This window comes from Polyergus mexicanus, unplaced genomic scaffold (assembly GCF_030449975.1).
Source record: "Polyergus mexicanus isolate NDT 795.1 unplaced genomic scaffold, iyPolMexi1.0 SCAF_9, whole genome shotgun sequence".
Classification (NCBI taxonomy): domain Eukaryota; kingdom Metazoa; phylum Arthropoda; class Insecta; order Hymenoptera; family Formicidae; genus Polyergus; species Polyergus mexicanus.
Window position 1 is genome coordinate 2,280,484 of NW_027223329.1, and position 15,889 is coordinate 2,296,372.

General features: G+C 37.5%; 1 protein-coding gene across 3 annotated transcripts in view; it reads right to left on the minus strand.

Annotated features, from left to right (window-relative positions):
* Ss (spineless) overlaps positions 1 to 5,366 on the minus strand; it is a 171,458-nt gene extending 166,092 nt beyond the window's left edge. For all 3 annotated transcript variants that reach the window (XM_070301476.1, XM_070301475.1, XM_070301477.1), the window contains exon 1: positions 5,116 to 5,366. In XM_070301476.1, the coding sequence (XP_070157577.1) occupies positions 5,116 to 5,237 (122 nt within the window). In that variant the 5' untranslated portion in view covers positions 5,238 to 5,366. The remainder of the gene's footprint in view (positions 1 to 5,115) is intronic.
* Between the last annotated feature and the right edge of the window lie 10,523 nt (positions 5,367 to 15,889).

Genomic DNA, 15,889 nt, shown 5'->3' on the forward strand with positions numbered 1-15,889 from the left:
ACATGAACTGAAAGAATATTGAAATTGTATAATATAATCGACGCGCTAAATCATTCCTCACACAATGTTATTAAATCATCAAAACTTGGCTGTGCACACACAATGACACTTTGTCTCCGATAATTTATTCATTTTAGACAAAGCGATATATCGCTTGCGCGAACAGCTGGTTCGGTCGAGAAGCGGAATTTGCGGAATGACGCCCTAAACACGCGCGCTTGTATCTCTCTAAAGTGCATTCGCCTAGGATCGACGATGCCCGAGGGAAGGACTTTTTCGAGCGAGGGGATCCTAAGGAGCCGAAGCAAGAGGAAGAAACGCGGGGAACGAACCAGCCTGCGGGCATTTTCTGGCATAGAGGCTCCCTCCCTCCCTCCCTCCCTCTCCCCCGATTTCTCGTCCTTCCCGGACTCTCCTCTCGTATCGTATCAAAAGGCGACTCTCTCGAGGGGAAGGAATGAGAGGAAGATCACCGATCGTTGCCCGTATGCCTCGAACAACCGTTTAAAACTCCATTACGGTCGTTCGTGATCCTTCGCGCGATCACGGGGTACGCTCTTCACCGTGGATGGTACCTTACGTGAAATGGAAAAGGGTTCAACCGATTACTCAACGTGACGCGTTGGTCCCGAAGCTACGGGGGAGGAAGAGGCCCCGGCTTCAACGTCGAGGTAAAAAGGTAACTGACGCCTGTCGAGCTTACGAGACGCCTGCGATCTCGCGATCGTCGCGATCGTATGCCCAGCTTGAATAAGTGCCCGTACGGACTCTTAATGCCCACAGCGAGGTTTTTATAGGAACATACTAGTGATCGTTAAACTTTATAATGCTTACTAATGCTCTATATATATTGGAGTTGCAAACACGAGCGATTGTCAATAATTGTAGAAACCGCTGCTGACAAAATTGATATAAATTTATAAGAATGTCTTTACGATTAAAAATGCATCAAGTTTAACTTTTTTACGAAATTAATATAAAATTGTTTTAATTATGTCATTGATTACACTCTGCGAAAGTAAAATTAATCTAATATACAAATCTCAACGCGCATAATATTTGTTATATTTTAAAATGAAGACACATTTTTTTATTATCACATACTATTACATAATAATAACCGCATATTCTTCTTGAAAATGTATACTTTAAAAGTCGTTTGTCTAAATATTGTAGTTGCCTAAATATCCATGTGACATCTTTCTAAATCGGCAAAAATTTATAAAATAGTGATTGCCATTTTCTTCACGTGGCTAGCCTTCGCACGAGTTTGCCTCGAATCCCGGCAAGAGTCGCGAAGTTACTCCGCGCTTATGGAAGCGACCCGTCGCCGTTTTGCGCGATCGCGATCCGCCACGTTTCAGGGAGAGTTAATAAGGTTTGCGGAAGACGCGACGGTTCGAAGAGAGACTCGGATACCGGCAGATTCTAGTCTTCCGCTTCTGCGCAATCAGCCGAAGCCGCTCCGTCTCTGTCGGCTTAACGGCCGACTTACTCTGGGTGCGTCTTCCTTTCGTGATGCATCGAATGCGCCGTGTGCACGACTCAGCAACCCCTTTCGCGATATGCACGCACGCACTCATCCGCATACACACACACACACAAACATGCGCGCACTCACGCGCGCACCGGGTCGCGTGCTTGCGAGCGAAAAGGAGGAAGCACCTGGAGCATACGAGATCGTCGCGAGAGGATTAAGAGCTTACCAGATTGCTGCAGATTGCCTTAATTTCTCAAGCAACGCCCGACTAAGACGCATAACCGCGATGAAAAAATTCCCCGACGCTCGACTAACGCAATAAAATACGGATGCGATATACCTGCTGCTTTTTAGCTCGAAACGATGACGAGGACTCTTTTTAGGAAGCTCACGAAAGCCGAGATATTAAGCATTATTAAAATATCAAAAATCATATCTCAGGACAAAAAAAAAATCTCCTTAATTAGTCGCTGCGAAAAATTGAATGTCATATGTAAAAAGAAAATAGAATATGTCTGTCGTTAAAAAAGTGTACATTTTTAAATTCTTAAATATTCGAAATGAGAATAAATATATGAATATTTTTAAAATAGAGTTCTTTGCAAACTTAAGTATTTATCTGATTCGCAGATTTGCTAATATATATTACTTTACAAAGCGATCGAGCTACCAAATTGCGGAACAACAACAGAACTGGATTCCTATGTAAGTACTGTCAATCTTAATTCCATTAACGCACGCGAGCTTGATTAAAAGTAATGAAACTTTTGGTCCGTCAATCTAATTCAAGCACTTCAACTACTACCAGTGTAACATTACATGAAAGATTTTAAAAATAAATTAGAAATTTTGCGATATCTCTTCATTATATTTTTAACCACTTCATTATATTTTCACTACTATTATTATTCTAATATTACAATCCTGATTTGTGACAACTGTAATTTGATGCTTTCCCAATAAAAAAAAAAATTTCATTTACATTAAATTGCGCATAAAATATTGTATAATAATACTTGCAAAATAAATAACTGTCGATTCACGTGATTTGTCGATCATGTGAACGCATGTATCTACACAGATAAGAGTTTTCATTGGATTAAGAAGTTATTCGGATAATCGTAATGCAACCGCATCTAGAAAAACTAAATTGGCGTGAGACAGACGACACAAAGAAGGAGCATCATATGTTTGGTTTGACGTAAGAAAAATAACTCGAGACACGTGCTCTGCAGAACAAACAAACACGCGAACCGTCTTTATCCGACCATCGTTGTTAATAAATAACCGTATCTCTCGTCTGACAAATCAGAAATGATCGTTTGCGGGCTTCTGACTTCTACATCTAATTCGCTACATACGCATAGGAAACAACATTTTGTGACGACCTGTGCACCTGCAATTTCGTCGGTCATCAATTGCGACATTATGAACCTAACGACGATCTTTTGTGATGCGCATTTATTATTGTGTTTTCAGAAGCTGCATTTGAATATTTCTTTTTGCAATAAAGATGTTATTTTAATGCACAGCACACTCTATCTCGTCTTTATTTTTATTTCAAAATATATATTTTAAAAGATAAAAAATGAAAAAAAAAAAAGAATGATAAAAGATCTGTTTAAAAAATATTAATCTATTTAAATAGATCTATTATTATTTAAAATTTTAAAATATAATATAATAAATATAAGTTAAAATTTTGCACACACTAGTCGAAGAAATTATGAAATTAGAATTAAAGTACGGTTTTTTGACGGCGCGTTTTGCATAACAGAAACATAAGCTTGATGAAACACATTATAAGTATGGTTGAAAATAATTATTGATCACGTCGATACGAAATCGTATGATATAAATAGATAATATAAATATAAAAATGAACTCTCACGCAATATTGAAACATTTTATTTTTTATCACAATAAATTATTATGATGAAGAAAAAATGTGATTTTAGCATAAAGTAGAATCACGTAAAAAGTCGTACCTTGCAAAAATTTCAGGATTGGTTTTGTCAATACGATTCAACGTTCTCGTGATTAATCAATGAGCGTTGTTCGTACGCTTGGAAAATTATCGAAACGACGTAAAAAACGGAACTTACAGGATTAGCTCCGAAAGGTTCTAAGTAAGTATCGCAGTTTGAAACGCGTATGTATAATTCATGTGTCCGAAGCTCACGTTAATGGGAATAAAGAGTCGAGCGCTCGCACGTAAAGTTGCGCGTTTCCTCGTAACGTCGACGACCGATTCACAGACATACCTTCGATTCATTCAGCTGGATTCTTGTGCTAACTGTCTGAATGCACTTTTACGCGATACGCCTATTTTTAGGTTCGTATTATCAAGCAGTTATATATATTTCTATTGTCACAAATTTTTATTCGATAAATATGCATAAAAGATACTTCACTGATTTAATTCCCCCGTAAGAATCAAGTAGCATTGGTTTAAGAGATATAACAAATTAAACATTTAACAATTTTAATGCTCTTTCTCTTACAAAGTATATATTAGGAAAAGTAAAGTTTGCGCACGTTGTATTTGTTTTGTAGGATAGATAGGGAAAAAGTATTTGTTTACGTTTACGGGATATGGTATATGGTCATAGATATTTTGTCAATAATCGCTTTTACCTACTTCTCGCAGTTCGTTAACAGCTTTCAACATGCGATTATACGAATTTCTGAATCATGTCTTGAAAAATATTATTTATTGAATGCGTGGGCAGAGGAGAGGCGGAGCCCCTCTCGTATTGTCCTGTATATAATCATGTGTAATGTCATAGACCCTCGCCTAGAAACCCATACGATACGATACAACGATAAACCTTGTCCCATTCCCCATTATTGTGAAAATATCTCATAAACAGACTATTACGTACATAAACATGATTATTCCTAATATCAATTTATAATATTTACTTAAGGAAAAGCATTAAAATTGTCAAACTTTAATTTGTCGTATCTCCTAAACCAATGTCGATCGCTATTTGATTTTTGCGGGGAATTACTCAGAACATACCTACAACATATCTGAGTGGCGATTAAATCGATAAAGTGTGATATTTTATGTATTTATATTTATCTTTTATTCAATTGCAAGACTGAATTTTCTGTCTTTTGTTATATAAAGTATCTCATAACATATTTCGTTACTTTATTTCATGATTGATCCATTATTATCGCAAGCTATTTGAATTATATATTTAAAAAATGATTAAATTAGCATTAAGACTTGTTCTTTTTTTTTTCATATTGGAAAAAAATAAAAAAGTAACATCTGTATTAATTTCTATATTTTATATTTGCAAGATAGATATTTTTTTCGTTATCAAAAATTCTGTTTTGTGTTATGATATAAATTAAAGTTTAAATTATATATCATTTTAATTTCTAAATGCATCCCCAATCCTGTATATACAAAAACACACATATACACGATCAATTTTATTATATATCTCAATACGTAAAAAAAAAAAATGAGAACAGCTTATATCGTTTCGCGATTCGGAGATGAAAAAAGCGAGAATCCTACGTGCAGCATCAGATTTCCTTCCGGAGCGAACCGCAAAATAATATCGGTCCATTCTCGTTCCAACTGTCAAATAATGATTTAACGGCCTCGTACCGACCTTTTTCCGTTCCGACGCCGTCTCTTGGTGGCGTAGACGGTCCCTAGCTGGCTCATGGCGACGGGGTTGTTGGGGCCCGACGCCGACGTCGGGGTCGGCACCGGCGCCGAGGTGGGCGTCATGGCGGGATCAACGACGTGGGGCTGAGGGTGAGTGGCGGTCAGGGTGAGCTGCGTTCCCGGGGGATAACATGCCGCCGTCACGTAATCCGTCGGTGCGTGGGACGCGGTCGGCGGTCCACAGATGCCGGCGATCCCCGGTGCAGCACCGCCCCCGCCACCGCCACCGTCGCTGATACCGATGACACCACCACCACCACCACCACCACCCCCGACCACCCCCAGCCCCGCCGAGGCGGCTCTGTCCAGCGCGTACACCGTGCAGACCGTGACGCCCCTTGCCTCTAGCGACGACGCTACGTCATCCTCTGTCACTGTCGGTACCACTACCAACCAGCTGTTGGCGCGTCGGCGAGGCACTTGCTCCTGATGACACCGCCGTACGCCGATTACGACGCGGCAGCTGCGACAGCTGTCCGCGAACTCGCCCTGCCGAACGAGGGATCGCTACGCAATGTCCTCTGTGAAGGTCGTTTTCGCACGAAACTGTCAAGTTGTCAGGGATATTAACGCGCTGCCGTGAAATCGCTAGTGAAATGGATTATATAAGGGACACCGTCGCAAAATTCACATTTGGTAATGTGCCCTTTTCTTCTGAATTTCATGAGACGTCTCACCTGGCGTCATCGAAAAATCCTGACGGTCGGTCCGACTCGGCGGTCGACTCGTTGATAGGATTCTCGACATTAACGTGAGATTCGCGATACACTGTACATCGAGTAAATCCATCTCTTCACGTCGTTATCATCCACGTGTTCGCTGTCACTGAAGAATCGCGGCGCGCCATTGACAAGATCGCAATCGCAAGTCATTCGCTTCTCCGGTTTATCGTAATCGAAGTCAACGCGAGATGCACTAGCGAGAACAAGATTCGAGAATCAGCAACGATTACACAGTCTCGGAACACTTGAGCGATAATGGCGTACGATTATCGAAAGATGGATGCTCGCTTCATCCTTGGCTTCGGATAATCCCGGATGATTCTCGCGCGCGTTGTGTTATCCTCACTGCAGATCCAAATAAATTTCACTCTCACTGTCCCGACGACCGCCAACGCTAATCCTCTCGACGCCCGATACCATTCGAGATTAATGTCATTTGCGTCGTCGCGTGACGCGATATCTCGATATATCTGTCCAGGACACTCGAGACGTCCAACGTCGAGGATCGAGACGCTTATCGCGTTAAACTTCCCGATTCGGTCACGTCACGTGTGCGCCAAACTGATCCGCGCGTCCTTCCCTCCCTCCAACGGTCGAAGTCAATCCCTCCCTTCCTGTCTATTTGTCGCGAACGGGAGAGAGAAAGCCTCTTCCCCTACCCCGATCGCATTCTTCACCCTGACGGTCCGTCGGTGTCGACTGACACAAGGAGATCGATCCCAGATCCGTCGATCTATTCGTGCAATGTTTCTCGACGACGAGGTTGGAGAACCTGAATCTAGTGGTGAACGCGATGCGCTTGACAGATGATAGGTTGGCGGAATCCTCGTGCGTTGACAGATTCGAGTAGGTAGGTAGATAGGTAGGTAGCCGGGATCGAGGATCGCGAACGATGTGGTGCTCGCCTCATAGAAGCGTGTCGTGTACTGGCGGGTCTGTCGGGCGTAGCATAAGTCAGGAGAGTGTGGCATAGATCGCAGAGAGAGAGTGGAGGCGAACGGGCCAAGTGGTGGTGGGCCCCGGCACAAAGGAGTAACCGACGTAGGTCCGACCGACCGTCGGCGGCCGGGCTTCTACGCACTGTGACGCAAGATCACCTCTCTAATCCCCCACCCCCGCATGCCACGCCCACGAGAGAAACGAGGGGACCAATCGCGCCGCCAGCATGGCGCTACCGGCCTAACCGTGCCGCGGAAACACAAAGTGAACGATACCATCGCGCGCGCCTCTCGAGATTCCACCTACTCTTCCTTCTTCCTCCGTGTCCGCGCGTCCTCCACCTTGTACCGCGAGTTTGCGAACTCCTGAACGCGAGCGACTATCTGCTCTCGGAGACGCGATCGCATTCCGTACCGGATATTAAAATAATTGATATTTCTTTACGCTGGGGGCTAGACGAGATGACACTTTAGTACGTTCTTCAAGAAAATGAAAATAATATTGGAGACTTTTTCTATACATACTACTAACAATCTAAATTGATATCAGCATCGAATGCAAATTAAAATAATCTCAAATATAAATTTAAATATGTCATCATTTTAATTCTTTTTATTTGCTCTGTAACTCTCTCTCTCTCTCTCTCTCTCTCTCTCTCTCTCTCTCTCTCTCTCTCTCTCTCTGTTGTTCTCATTTATATAATTTGCAAGTTTTCGATAGTAATAAGAATCATTAATAAAACACATGAAATTTTAATTCCAACTTAATTGCAATATACAAAGGCAAATATATTTTACAAACAGAAAATAAAAAAAATAATGTTATATGTGAAAATAAACAATTAATAAAGAATTGTTACTATAACAAAAAGTCAAATGTAAAAGAAATAATAGCTTGATCTTGTTGTATTTTTATACAACGTAAGAATAAATCGACGATATTTATCTAGTATTTTTTCTCTGTCTCTAATGAAAATTGTATTATTTAAGAAAATGATTCGACACACGCATAATTAATAAAACATCTAATTGTGCGATCATTTACTATTATTATTCTATTTCAAAATGTCGTTTTCCTCAAGATTAATATCATTGGAAAATGCTGATTTACTCGTGTTAACAAATTAAATATCCACAACATGTATTCCTACCATCGCTGCAAATTACTTATTATTTCTTATATATATTTCATGATTTTGTTATAAATCAAGCATTTATAAACCTATTCTGTTAAATTGAATTGAAGTGAGAATGTCACTGATTAGAGCAATGACAGGATTTCATGAGAAATGAGTGAATACATATTTCTTCACTGATATTTTCGGTGAAAATATTCAAATTTTGTTCCTCCATCTTACGTTTACTTATGACAGATAAGATTTCGATGAAAAATCAATCACCATCGCTAATTAATCCTTCTTAATATCTCGGTGAGATTTCGTTATTTTCAATGCTGTACTTATAACTGAAGCCACTGCTATCATTAATTTCATCACAAGAATATATTTTATAAGATATAAGAATATATTTTATAAGAATATAAGAATATATATATATATATATATATATATATATATATATATATATATATATTTTTTTTCTTATTATTTGTAAAATGGGTTACAAAATTCTGAGACACTCTATTCCGAATACACACTGATATGTCAAATTAGAACATATATTTTAATTCACTCTATTCATAAATTCTTTTCCAGAATCGCATCCGCAGGCACGTAATAACGCGTTTCCTTTAAACAGTCGCAACTTGACACGAGTGCGGATCGCGATCGCACGCGTTTTGTAATCCACAAAATGCAACAAATCGTTGGCTGGGCACGATAAGCCAAACCGAAACAATAATGTTCCGCGATCGTTGCCGATTCCGCTCGTTCTGCTCTGTGACAGGCGAAACGCGTATCATGTACAATATACAGTAGACACACACGCCCGTCCAGCGCATCATGTTCCCCCTCTTATCTGAAGAGCCCAGTTCTTCGTGAACGCTATCTGATCGCGATATCGATTGTACAGTAACATTACGCGATCAAAGGAAGATGTAACGGGTGTCTGACGGGGGCTGCGACGAAGGCGATTCCTCGTGCACTTCGTAAACTGATATCGACAAGCCGGTTATATGTCCGAAAACGAGTTTGTCGGTGATCGAAACGCTTGCACTCTCAGAAAGGATTTCTGATAACGAGACAAAAAATATTCTTGACATATTTAATCGTATCGCAACCTTACGCGATATAAAAATAAAACAATTTTAAAATCAAATCAATAATTCCTTTTCTTCTCTCTCGAATTAAATAAGATTGTCTTACTATCTTGAGACAAGAGTAACATATACAAATCTAAGCTTATATATTCTTGCATTTAGAATAACTTGATGTTAAGATCGCTACAAATTTCCATCTTCATCTTTGTGAGAAAATTAACGGGATAGCACCGAGAGCATTTTATTCTAGATTTAAGAATTTTTCATTTAAGATTAAAATATTCCTTTTTCAATAATAAATATGATTGTCGCTATATCGATCCTATTTTACGATAGATTGAAGAGTAATAGCATTAGATCCGGAAATCTTTTCTGTGGGTGTAGGCAACACAGATTGTTGGCGATATTCTGTGTTATCAGACGATGATATATATCGAACACGGATAATTATTGTTGCGATGTTATAGAAAGATACATTTTTCAAAAGTTCCTTCGAGAAAGAGAGATCAACGAACAATATGGACAAATCACTGAATGAAATTTGGTTTATCGTTATGAGATCACATATGTAATTAGAGTATGTATAAATTATTCTTTGAATTAGAAGAGAGAATGGAAATAGCTTTTTTTTTTTTTAACTTATAACCATCTGAATTTTTCCCTTTGAGATTTGAAACTTTCATAGTTAATTACAATGTTATTTAACGCACACATATATAATTGTAGCAATTCTTGTTATATTTGAACAACATTTTACGCCGAATATAAGCTATAGTAAATAAAAAAATGTTATAATAATATGAACCAAAATATTAATTTTATTACTAAGTCGTTGAAAATATTCACATCAATAATTATCCTCAATATATTGTAATATCTCCCAATTTATTTAATCTTAATCAATATTTATCGTTAAATATTCATAATGTCATTCATATTCAAGAAATCGAATTCTTGATCCACATCATACTGTGTAATTTAATTCCTATTTTATATTGACGTTTATGTGTGATATTTTTATAGATTAAATAATAAGTAAAATTCAAAAGTACAGATCATGTTTAACGCTGAGAGATTTAAGAATATCTCTCTCGAATCCTCCTTTCGGTGGCAATTTGCCTTTTCGGAGAGTGTCTCCGACTTGCCTATTACCGAGTAACAAATACCCAGTGCTGTTTTAATAACATATTATACATACTTTTTTTTATGCAAAAAATCTCTTTCGCGTTAAGAACTCATTTCACGCATGCGGCCTCTGAACGCTATGCGGATGCTACCGCGCGTCGCCGAGACTTTCTTACACACGCGAGAACCCGACAATAGCACCGGCTGTCTCTCTCTTCTCCGCACCAGCTGACTCGTCCTCGCCTTCTCTTTTAGATGCCCTTCGTCTCGCGTTCTTCTCTCTCGTCAACGCGCGCGTCCTATCGTGCCCTGTCCTCTCTCCTCTCTCCTTCGTCCGCGTCACGCGAATTCGGGCACACGTTGCTTGTTTACTTTTTTTCACCGACGAGATCTGACAACTTTTACTTTCGTCTCTCCCGGTATGCTTATACGCACATCGATATTCCCTAATAACGAAACTTAACCAACGTCGCGTAATCTGACGCGCTATTTTTTGATATAGATGTGCGTGAAAATTCGGTAAGTTTCTTCGAATAATGCACGTGATGCATTTTCTTTCGCTTTTACGAGAGAGTCTGAGCAATTTTTTGAATAAACTGTGATAAAAGAGACATAATTAAAAATTGATAAAATATCAGACAATATTTGATTTTATTAAACAGTTTTATATTTCGTTGTGTGTAAAAGACTGTATTACTCGATAATAAGCAAACCGGAAGTTCTCTGAAAACGAACATGGCCACCGAAGGATTCGAGGGGGATATTCTTATTGAATAATGTTAAACGTAATCTGTGATTCTCAATTTTACTTATTTAATATATAAAAATATCACAGACAAACGTCAGTTTTATATTGTATAAAAGATTTCATAAAAAAATCTTTCAATTTTTCTTTGTCGAAAAAGAAAATAGTTCCCTTCATTAAAACACAATAATTGTCCTCGTAATTGTTGTATAGACGAATGTAATATATTTATCTTTAGAATGTATTTGTATAACTAGCTTTTCATCACATATATCAGCTAAAGAATTTCAACAGATTTACTGTTGATTAGAAAACCAATCCTTTATTTCCGGCTGCATTTATTAAAACTTAATTTATACGAGTATGTCGAAATAAAAAGGTAAACTGAACTCAATTATGCTGAGAAAAATATAGAAATGTATAAAGTGAGAAAAAGGAATATGCTTTAATTTTACTGAAGGTTGAATTTTTAATCGCGAAGAAAGATATATATTATTGTTAATAATATACATTTTGACGAATTATAATGCGATAAGATATTTTTAAAAGAATTTTTCACACAAAATAATATTTTAGTATATATATTTTAGTATAATCAAAAAAAAATATTTTTCGAGCCTGTTACGCGTATGACGTTGGTAAAATTGCCTTCAAAGAAGCCAAGGTTCGCCTCGAAAAGCAGTGAGGACTATAGAGATTTTTCCAGTAAGATTTCGAACAAGTAAAAGAAAATTGCGTGGGAAATTAAACATACGCAATACGCGTTGTCATTGTCATTTCTATCCTAGTTATTATTATAAATGATTTTGCGACAAAAACATGTTGGTTTGAAGTTACCTAAAACTTTATTACCGTCTAAATTGTAGAAAAAATTAAATTCGTCTCGTGTTAATAAAAATTAATTAAACAATTTGATTTTACTAAAAAAAAAAAATTATTTTAAATAATAAAAAAGATCAAGATAGAAAAAAATTGACGACTTTAATCGTCTAAAAAATATCAATTCATTATTATTGTAAATTTTTTAAAAACATTTGTTTCTTTTATACTAATTAATACTATTAATTAAATTCATAATTAATGCCTAAAAAAATTTATATAGCGAACATTGTATAGCAAAATTATATAAATCGCCAAAATATGCTCTTTCTTTTAATTCTAATATAAACAAAATGTTATATAATTCTCATACACCCAAATCCGGAGAATTACTATATTTCTAGAAATTAGCACGTGATGTAAGAACATTTCCAGATTTTACTTGCCATGGAAAAATTGTGAGAAACTAGTTTACATATTCTTTTATTGTTATAAGCATTACGACAGCATAGACGTGAAAATCTACTTGTAACGTACGTATAATTCATATTTGCCCTTGCTGTGAAATATCAGATATCATCATTATACGCAAATATAATGAGAAACAGATTTCATTCAGCATTAATCCTAATGCTTTGCGGATTTTTCCAAATAGAACTATAATATTGGCAGAATAATAAGCTTCTTGCCTCTAGAAAGAACAATTTTTAATTGGCTTAGAAAACTCGTTTAATAGCTAATATAAAAAATTAAAATTCACACAAAAAAATTCGCGGGATTTGTTAATTGCCTATTTATGCCATATTTTTTGTATTCTACTCTCATGAATATTATAATGAGGATTTTCTGTCTCGCTAATATATTGCGTCACATGTTGAACATGCATTTTTCTTTGCGAGAATAATATTTATCCATGACATTTACGAAGCGTGATCTTTGTAACTATATATGTACCTTTGGACATTGGATCCGATATACAGTTGTTTGACGTTTCTTGATGCAAGAATCAATCTACCGCAAGGATTACACGAGTCGGGAGAGTCCTTTGCACACATCGCGCAATTAGTACTTACGCAATTCGCATAATACAATGCATTTTACACTTTGCTTGCGCAAAGGAATTTTGCAGAGGAACGAAGAAGCATGCTAGCACAATACACGTATTAAAATCTCATAAAAAGTTTAAGATAAAATTTAATAAAATTTAATGAAAGATTTATTAACCGTTAATTTTAATTTAAAATAATTTTCAAGAAATTGTAATTGTATAACAAGTTCCAAAAACTGTTTCAAATCAAATTTAATAATATTTTATTACAGCATATATTCAACTTGCGTTAACATAGAAAATAAAAATCATCTATCATGATATTTGAGAATACTCTTTTAAATCTTAAAATATAAATTACAATTTCTAGGAATTGTTGCATAACAAAACATCTCTTTTGTAATACATTCGCCATCTATCGGCGAGTCCTTTGACTATCCCTTCGGTATATGATGAGAAAGAATATCTGCCGGTAGACCTCACACACCTGTAGACCACAATCTAATAACTTTTCCTTCTTATCAATGATATGTGAAAGTATTCAAAAACATGAAGAAAATTTCCTTCGCCGCTGCAAATTCCTTGACAATTTTTTAAATTTGTTATTCCCCTAGTAATATTTTTAAAAATATATTGTATAAGGTTTCGCGGAAAATCTCATCGCTCTTATCGCAATTATTTAATATTTCACATTGTATGAACATCTCGGTAATTAAATATTACTTAAAATTTCGAAAATATTAATATCTGACGTTTAGCGTGTGAATTATAATTTAAAAACCGTCCGAGGGGATATTTTGATTCGGGAGAAACCAATTGTAAAGCAAGTCAAAGAATCCATCATGAAAATAAAAATCGAAAATTCACATTCAGTATCCGTATCAGCGATTCCTGCATCGCACTTGTCATTAGCTCTGGCAATCGCGGCGATCGAAGAAATCGTTTTGAAATTCCGCGAAATCATAGGAGAGATGAGTGGTTACCTGCGTTTCCGCAGACGTGTGAACGGGAATGAGCGATTCTTGTACGCGGTTTTCCGGGAAACTTTTTCCTCGCGTCACCGAGGCAAAAGTGCGATCACGCGCGATTTACGAAAAATAAAAGAGAGAAGAGAAAATCGCTCTCGATCGCAGAGGGAAAGTTACGGTCGTCTATCGCTATTTCGTGCCTCGGAAGTAATGGGCGCGCTGGGATAATGGGCGAGCGTACAATAACGAAAGCGAGGGCTAACAATGCAAAAGTGCGGCTTAATTAGATAAATCATTGTTTTGAAACGTGAGCCCGCAATCAGGGTCGCGACCAGCGTTCGCAATTGATGCAGCGATACCGTCGGCTGCACCCGGCGCGACACGGCCGCGGCATCGCTCGTAATTGCGTGCTATGAATAATTACTTCTACACTACCTGACCGGGGGTAATCAACTGGGGGGAGACGGTACGCGATCGCGCGCACCACGGCTCTTTTTTACATAATATTATCAGCAGTGCCAGTTTTAGATAACCGAAGCGGGCAATCATTTAGAGCATCAAAGATACGGATAGTCGCATCGATATATATGCTCTCGTAAGCGGTTATTCAGCTTCTAGCGTGGGAAAAGTGCGAAATAATCTCGACAATATCTTAATATTTGATTTGTCTATCAACTTGTTAATCTGTCAGAAAATTTAGAGATATATATACAGGGTGTCCCCAATTTAAATGGCAAAACTTAAGGAGCGTGTGTGGGGGACCAAAAAACTAAGACGAGAAGTCCTTTAGAGATTTTTGCTCATTTTTCCTCCATTTTAGAGAAAATCGCAAAAATTCAATCTCTCATTGTCAGTTGTTCTCTCGAGTCGATTGGCACCGAATAAACTTTCCGCTTCAAGGTTCCTTACATATGTAAACACTCGATGTTATCCTTTACGGTGCCGATCAATGCGAGAGAGCAATTAAGAGACCGAATTATAGATGCGGTGCATCAAATATCACGAGAACAATGTCTAGTTGCAATTAATGAGATCGGTGCTAGATGTGACGCTTGCATTGCTGCAAGAGGGCAACATTTTGAACAATATCCGCATTAAATAGATGATAACATAAATAAAATGTAAATAAATAAGTAAAAAAAACGAAAACTTGTTTCGTCTCTTCTTTTGTGATTTTCTCCAAAATGGAGGAAAAACGAGCAAACCTCTAAAGGACCTTCCGTCCTAGCTTTTCGGTTCCCTACACGCTCCTGAAATTTTGCCATTTAAATTGGAGACACCTTGTATATGTATATTACACAGAGTATTCTTCAACTCTATTGGAGTATTCGAAAAGCGACATTCGAACCTAAAATAGTTTATAATTCATTCCAGCGTGTTAAATATGAATCAATATAATCTAAATGTGAAATTATATATACTTAATTTATTCTAGCTTTAATTGCATCTAATTGCATTTCTTTTATAAAAGATATAAATTATTTCTGATATAAGTAAAAAATAACATCTCATCTCATCTCATCTCATCTCTTCTTTTCTGATAAATTCAAAAAAAATTTTGAAAATAGTTAAACTATTTTAATAGTGTAATTATTTGCACGATCGCATAAGATTCTTCCGTTTCAGAAACGCGTAAAACCACATTTTTTTCTCAAGAAAGTATTAAAGAAATCAACTCTTCCCGACCTCTCGCCCAAAACCACCGGTCTCGCGAAGCGAGTCTAAAAACGAAAAGGATATATATCTCGACGAAAATTCGATGGCTCGGGACCTTCGTGACTTGCGGCCGCGGCGCATCGTCCCTCGACCGTTAATTTTTGAACATGCATAAACAACCTGTCTCATGAAGTCTCAAAGTAACGACTAGTCCGCCGCAAAAGCCGGCTCCTCGTTCTCCTTATTCGGATGGAAGAGAACTTTGGGTTGCTCGCGTTCTTTCCGCGATCCGCGTACAAATTAATGCAAACAATACCGCGACTCGCGCGTATATACAAACTCGCCCTTACTTTTATTTAGCCCCCGTCCGCGCAAAGAATATTACGAGGTTGCCATCTCCGGTTATGTGGCTCACTTGGATTCGCGCAGTTTCGCGACATGCATCGCGTGCGCGTGTCATTTACAAGCGGCGGTGC